The sequence below is a fragment of the Triticum aestivum genome, chromosome 1D, assembly GCF_018294505.1.
Source record: "Triticum aestivum cultivar Chinese Spring chromosome 1D, IWGSC CS RefSeq v2.1, whole genome shotgun sequence".
NCBI lineage: Eukaryota > Viridiplantae > Streptophyta > Magnoliopsida > Poales > Poaceae > Triticum > Triticum aestivum.
In genome coordinates this window covers 281,550,581-281,557,984 of record NC_057796.1, presented here as the reverse complement: position 1 = coordinate 281,557,984, position 7,404 = coordinate 281,550,581, and the positions used below count along the sequence as shown (strand labels likewise).

General features: G+C 49.4%; 2 protein-coding genes across 2 annotated transcripts; both read right to left on the bottom strand.

Annotated features, from left to right (window-relative positions):
* Nucleotides 1-2,723: 2,723 nt before the first annotated feature.
* LOC123181473 (uncharacterized) lies at nucleotides 2,724-4,509 on the bottom strand. Its single transcript, XM_044593739.1, has one exon. The coding sequence runs from the start codon at nucleotides 4,507-4,509 to the stop codon at nucleotides 3,961-3,963; it is 549 nt and encodes a 182-aa protein (XP_044449674.1). The 3' UTR covers nucleotides 2,724-3,960.
* On the bottom strand, nucleotides 3,342-3,935 carry LOC123181472 (glycine-rich domain-containing protein 1; the record flags this gene model as incomplete). The annotated part of the gene is given in 1 exon segment (XM_044593738.1): nucleotides 3,342-3,935. A coding segment is annotated over 1 exon segment (594 nt), but the record flags the coding sequence as incomplete, so codon positions are not given.
* Nucleotides 4,510-7,404: the final 2,895 nt, after the last annotated feature.

Below are 7,404 nucleotides of genomic sequence, written 5' to 3'. Positions count from 1 at the left end.
CGACCGCGTGCGTCGTGTGCCCCTCGCGCGTCTAGGCCACACGCCCGGCCGCGTCTCTTTCCCCCCGCTCTCCGCTGCATATGCGCCGCCGGCAACAGGCCCACGCCGGTCCCGCTCCGCCCGCGCCTACCACCGCCCACTGCCGCAGCCGCCGCCCATGCCTGCAGCCCCCACTGCTGCTCTGCCTTGCCCCTATGCTCCTAGTGGCCGTGCCCGGTGCCCTCTGGCCGGCCCGCCCGGCGCACGGGGCCAGCCGGGTTACGCCTGTAACCGCTGTCGCGCCCGCCCGTTAAGGCTCCCCCCAGTCATGACGAATGGGCCCCACACCCCTTTTGACAAAACAAAAAAAAGAATAGTAATAATAATAATTAAAAGAAATTAATTAATTAATTAACCCTGTTTAGTTAACCTAATCACTTAATTAAACTAATAATCATGTTACGTAGTCTTAGACAATGACAGTGGGACCCACACGTCAGTTTGACTAAGTCAGCTGACTGGTTGACTGCTGACATCACCCTGACATCATGCTGACATCATAATTGCATTTTCTAATTAAATTAATTCTGTCAATTCAAAAAAATGAATAAATCTTTATAAATTAATATAAAATGATTCATAACTCAGAACGACGAGACGAATCCGAATACGCAGTCCGTTTGCTAGCCACACGTCCCTAGCATAGCGAACATGCAATTTTCCCCCTCCGATCCGTCTGTCCGAAAACGCAAAACACCAGGAATACTTTCCCGGATGTTTCCCCCCTTCGCCGATATCACCTACTACCGCGTTAGGTCACCTCTAGCGCCGCGTATTGCCATGTTATGCTTTGTGGTGTGTTGTTTGCTCCGTATTTACTGTTTATTCCCCCTCTTCTTCTCCGGTAGACCCCGAGACCAGCGCTGATGCCACTGAGTACGACCACATCACCGACGACCCTTCTTCCTGTGCAACAGAGCTTCCAGGCAAGCCCCCCCTTGATCACCAGATGTCGCCTATTCCTTCTCTCTACTGCTTGCATTAGAGTAGTGTAGAATGTTACTGCTTTCGGTTAATCATATTCTGCTGCATAGCCTATCATTGTTGCTACAATTGGTACCCTTACCTGCAATCCTAAATGCTTAGTATTCCATCAGTGGCCCTACATTCTTGTCCGTCTTCCATGCTATACTATCGGGCCGTGATCACTCGGGAGGTGATCATGGGTATATACTTATATACATGATATATGATACATGTGGTGACTAAAGTCGGGTCGGCTCGTAGAGTACCCGCAAGTGATCCGATGTGGGGGCTGGAAGGACAGGTGGCTCCATCCCGGTAGAGGTGGGCCTGAATTCCCGACGGCCCCCGACTGTTACTTTGTGGCAGAGCGACATGGCAGGTTGAGACCACCTAGGTGAGAGGTGGGCCTGGCCCTGGTCGGCGTCCACGGTTACATCAATTAACACGCTTAACGAGATCTTGGTATTTGATCTGAGTCTGGCCACTGGCCTATACGCACTAACCAACTACGCTGGAACAGTCATGGGCACTCGACGTCGTGGTATCAGCCGAAGCCTTCTTGACGTTAGTGACTGAGCGGCGCGCGCGGGGTTGGACTAGAACGCCTGCTCTTGTATAAGGGAGGCTAGGTCTGCTCACCGGTCGCGTTCACAACGTGCAGGTGTGCAATGGGCGATGGGTCCAAACCCCTACGCGCGTAGGATTTAGACCGGCGTGCTGACCTCTCTGTTGTGCCTAGGTAGGGCTGCGACGTGTTGATCTTCCGAGGCCGGGCATGACCCAGGAAAGTGTGTCCGGCCAGAGGGATCGAGCGTGTTGGGTAATGTGGTGCACCCCTGCAGGGAAGTTTATCTATTCGAATAGCCGTGATCCTCAGTAACAGGACGAGCCGGAGTTGTACCTTGACCTTATGACAACTAGAACCGTATACTTAATAAAACACACCTTCCAAGTGCCAGATATAACCCGGTGATCGCTCTCACACAGGGCGACGAGGGGAGGATTGCCGGGTAGGATTATGCTATGCGATGATACTTGGTGAACTTACCATTTACTCTCTTCTACATGATGCAAGATGGAGGCTGCCAGAAGCGTAGTCTTCGACAGGACTAGGTATCCCCCTCTTATTCTGGCATTCTGCAGTTCAGTCCACCGATATTGCCCATTTACACAGATATCCAGGGATATGTAGTGTAGATCCTTGCTTGCGAGTACTTTGGATGAGTACTCACGGTTGCTTTCTCCCTTTTTTCCCCTTTCCATTCTTCTGGTTGTCGCAACCAGATACTGGAGCCCAGGAGTCAGGCGCCACCGACGATGACTCCTACTACAACGAGGGTGCCTACTACCACGTGCAGGCCGCCGCCGACGACAAGGAGTAGTTTAGGAGGATCCCAGGCAGAAGGCATGCGCCTCTTTCGATCTGTATCCCAGTTTGTGCTAGCCATCTTATGGCAACTTATTTAACTTATGTCTGTACTCAGATTTGTTGCTTCCACTGACTCGTCTATGATCGAGCACTTGTATTCGAGCCCTCGAGGCCCCTGGCTTGTATTATGATGCTTGTATGACTTATTTTACTTTTAGAGTTGTGTTGTGATATCTTCCCGCGAATCCCTGATCTTGATCGTACACATTTGCGTGTATGATTAGTGTACGATTGAATCGGGGGCGTCACACGCTTGAAAGTTGAACCTGTTGCTTGACAGAGACCAAGTTTGTGCAGCACAATTTGCTCTTTAGAGTAAACCAGGGTTCCAATGCAAGAAACTACATACAATAGAAAACAAAAGTGTAGTGCTAGATGCCATCCAACCGTCTGGATTCCAAGGCAGTATCAATGAAGCAGTATATTTGCCATGTTGTAAGAAGGATCTCCATTCCCTAAACTGAAGGCAAGGAAAATTGTGAGCACTATTTGTCTCTAACCATCCATCAGTTAACCACAACTTGGAGTGAATGACACCAAGTAGCATCGCTCTCGACAATAACTGCAACAACTGCATACCCGTTGTAATGCTGAGACTAAATGCACTTCCAAGCTCAATGTACTGCACCCAATCATGTCCAAGGAGTTGCAAAGTACCCAGTGAATGCACATGAATTATTTCAGAAGAAAGTCCAGGATCCCACTGGTGTGTAGCAGAATAAGGTACCTTACAAACAGAAGTGTCATGGAGTATTTGCAGCACTATACTTCCCAGGTGGCAACCCTTGGCAGCCAGACCTGAGTTAGCAAGATACTGAACCAATTGTGTGCTTTTCCCAGAACCAGTTTCCCCAGTTAAGATCATAACCTGGTAGACGAAAGAAGATTGTCTCTTAACAACTGAGACCAAATCATAGGAAAAGCCTCCTGCAGTTTCATCACTCAGATAAATAGAATCTTCGGAAGGACTTGTGCACTCCAACTCAACGGGCTCCCCAGGATATAACTCAGTCCAAACTTTCTCAACCTGATCCTTGGATTTTGCTTGAATGGACTTGACATTGTTACTGTCTAGTATTCTGCCATATAATCTCTTGCAGCCCTTTATGTATTGAGTCGGATTAAGCCGATGGCAGTGCCATATCCATTCACCATCAAGAGGAACAACCAAAGCCTCATCTGCATCTGCAGCCTCAATCTGCTTGGGACGCAGGGGAAGCCAGCAAGCTTTGTACTCTTTGAAGACAGAAAATGCGTGCTTGGGTGGCTTCAGTCGAAATCCATCGCGGCGGTCATTGTAGTCGTCGTCGTTATGGCCGACGGCGTGGCGGTTGGGGCAGTCGTCATCGTCGTGGCGGATGCCACGGCACCCGCGCGGCACCTCGTCACCGCGATGTGCGTACTCCGGTTCAACGTCCATGTCGACATGCCCCTGGAAATGGTTCTTGGGGTCCGCCGCCTTCCATGGCGGCGCGTACGGCTGGGGCACGCTATTGCTCATGCCGCCGACGTGGACTTGGACGGGGTCACGCGCTTGCTAGACCGCGTACAGATCCGTGGCGATGGCCATCGACTCGCGCGCGGAGGTCGGTCACCAACTGGTTGAGCTTGGCCTGCAGCGATGTGAGCTTGACCTCGAGCTTCTCCTTGAGCACGGACCGCTGCTCCTGCACGGAGTCCCCCACGGTCTGCTGGTTTGCTGGCTCGACTTGGGTGAGACACCCCGTCGAACAGCTGGTGGCCGTGCTGAGTGCGTCCGCCTGTGGATCGGGGACAAGTAGCCCTTGTACAGCCATGGCGTCGGCCATAGCCCCCGTTGAGTCCCATGGAGCAGGAGGGCTGCCATAAGTGAACCTCGCTGCCCTGTTCGCCGGAGGCGGAGCGTGTTCTTGCGGTATGGGCGATGCCACCTGCTCATGCTTCACGGCATCCGCGTCCTTGCGGAAGTCGCCGACCCCCGCGCGAAGGCTGGTGCCCTCGCCGCCCGGCATCTTCAATTCGGGGAAGAACTTGTCAAATTTCTCCGATAGAACTTGCTCCAACATTTCTTGCAACGATTTTTGCATCTCCTCCATTCTATCGAGGACGAACAGAGTTTGGGCACTAGGCTAAGTGTGGATTGGATCGAAAACGAAGCTCTGAATACCAATTGTGATGTCCCGAGCAGCAACTCGAGAATCACAGGATAAAGTGAGGTAATGAGAAGGGGGTTGACCGAGAACGAAGGAGCTTGAGCAGCTCAGTTCATTCATTAATTCGATGCCCATATCAGTACAAGGGGTTGGGCTTATAAGCACCATACAACTCACACTGCCCTCTGTCCCCACACCTTATACAGTATACTATGTGTCATATACACAGGACATACGGGGCGTGCGTGCTCGGTGCTTCGTGGCATCGATGTCCTCGCCGTCACCGTCGCGAGCTTCCTCGCTCTCCCCTTGGCGCATCCGCCTCTTGGCTTCCTTGTTGTCGACCACGAGAGAAACTTGCGCGTAAACCTCATCCGTCGCTGGGTCCGCCTGGAGATTGACATTGACGACTCAGCAGAACATATACGCAGGACATGACAACCTCGCAGCCTTCCACGGGCTCTCTTGGATGCGCGTGAGGATGGGCTTTCCTTTGGTGCCTCCAGCGCATCCAGCCGACGTCCGTAGCGCCGTCCCGATGGGACTCCGCCGTGAGGGAAGGTCGTCGGCGGATAATCGCCGGCACAGTTGACGTGCCACCGTCATTAGCACTAATGATGGGGCTAACTAACCTCTCGTGTCAATGACAACCGGGTCCCATGCCCTAATTAACAAGCTAAATTAGTTTAGGTTTAAATAAAACCATGTTTAACTCACTACGCCACTGACGTGTGGACCCCACTCATCAGATTTGACCCTGGCCGACCTAGTTGACTGCTAACGTCACTATGACGTAGTGCTGACATCATGAATACATTTACTCGAATTTTCATATTTCTAAATAAAATTGGAAATTTCAAAAAATGTTTAAAACTTCTAAAATTCATAGAAATTCAACCATAACTCATATGAAAATAATTTATTTATGAAAAATTATCCAAAAATTATGAAGAATCTGTTTATGCCATGATCATGCATGTTTGAACAAGTTAACATTGATGAATAGGACAAATGATGATTAGGGCAATTTACGAAATAATATTTGGAGTTGGAATTTGATCTTGTTTGAATTCCACTTCAATTAACTTGGCTAAATATTGCATTAGGTGAATTCAATACCTTAATATGACATGTAATTCATGTGAATGTGGATTGCCTTGATTGTGTTCCTTCTCTACTAGCCGGTGTTGTTCCTTCTCGGTAGCCGACGTTTCCGAAGTTATGATCATTGACACCGATGAAGAACATTACTATCTTCAGAAGTGTCAGGCAAGAAACCCCCCCCCCCTTTGAGCATTTTGATACGATCTCTCTCTCTCTCTCTCTCTTGCTCTCTTGTACTGCATTAGGACAACAACGATTCAACTGTTACATGTTGTGGTAGTTGAACCCATTCCTCTGCATGAGCTATTTTTTCACAGCAAATAGTTGAAACCCACTAGCATGAGTAGGAATTGCTTGAGCCATGTTGTGACTACTCATCCATGCTTGCTTGTTATGCCTGCTATGCTTAGAGTTGTGTCGGGTCTGATCCATCTGGGCGATGAATTAGAATGGTTGTGTTCATGTCCTACTATGTGGACACGATTTGGTAAAGGCAGCGATGAGAGGCCATGTAGGAGTACATGGTGCGTTGTCTCATTGGGACCGTCCTCAGGAACTGAGTTACGTGTTTGTGATCCAAGACAGTTACTACCACACATTGGCCTCCGGGCACTCCAAGCTCTCTCCACTTATTAATCGCCTTGATCTGTGTCCAGGAGTTGCAACTAGTTTCTGGTGTTTGTAGGATATGTGTTGGGGGCCGTGCGTAGCGCTGACCCTCGGGGTGGGCTATGATGCGTTAGAGACACCGAGGCACGGTGTACCAGGATGACACCCGAATGGTGCTCTTGGGAACCCTGCTCTCATCATTTGGGGCTGTGAGTATAACCTCGGCCGGACTTCCTTCGCGGGTACAACCTCAAATAGGCGATAAACCTGGACTGGGGTCTTGTGTGGTTAGTCAGGTCGTGGCCGACACCCTTGCCGGGCTTCTGCTTGAAGGTTGTCGAGATACATGACGCGTACATGGTGGTAAGTGGTGAGAGCGTGTGAAGAATTACACCCCTGTAGGGTTATCAAACTATTCAAATAGCCGCGCCCTCATATATGGACTACTTGGAAAGCTTACATTGTTCATAGACAAGTTAAAGGGATACTCTAAAATGCTCAAGTGTGAGTGCTATGGATGGCCTTCTGGTAGGGAGACGGGAGTGGATCCACAGTAGTGTATTGATATGGTGGGACTCGTGTGCACTATCTCACCTCAAAGAAAATACTAGTAGTCATAGTACATGATAGCCACTGAGTCAAAGCTGGCTTGCTGTAGTTAAACTCCACCACCCCATTGTCGATACCGGTGCATATGTAGTTAGTTCTGATGTAAGTCTTGCTGAGTACCTTTGTACTCATCGTTGCTTAATTTATGTTTTTGCAGAGGATACTTCAGACTCACTTTAGACTCCTGCGTTGAGTTCAACGTTGACCGATTAGATTGGGAATCGCAGACAGAGGTCTAGTTCCTGTGGAGGGTCTTGTATATAGACAGGCTTTCTAGCCTTCTCTCTTTTCAGTTGTCTATACTCAGATAGGTTTATGCTTCCGCTTGTTGCTTGTATTACGTTGTATGTTGGGTCATGAGACCCATGTTTGTAATATCATGCTATGTATGGATCCTCGGAGCCTCTTAAAGAAATACTTTGAGTCGTAGAGTTATGTTGTGATGCCTTGTTGTATCTACACATATCGAGCATATTGTGTGTATGTTTTTGAAATGCTTTGCTATGTGTGGGATCC

What these genes read in the sequence shown, in the direction of transcription:
- LOC123181473 (XM_044593739.1), bottom strand. Translation starts at nt 4,509, where the DNA reads ATGGAGGAGATGCAAAAATCGTTGCAAGAAATGTTGGAGCAAGTTCTA.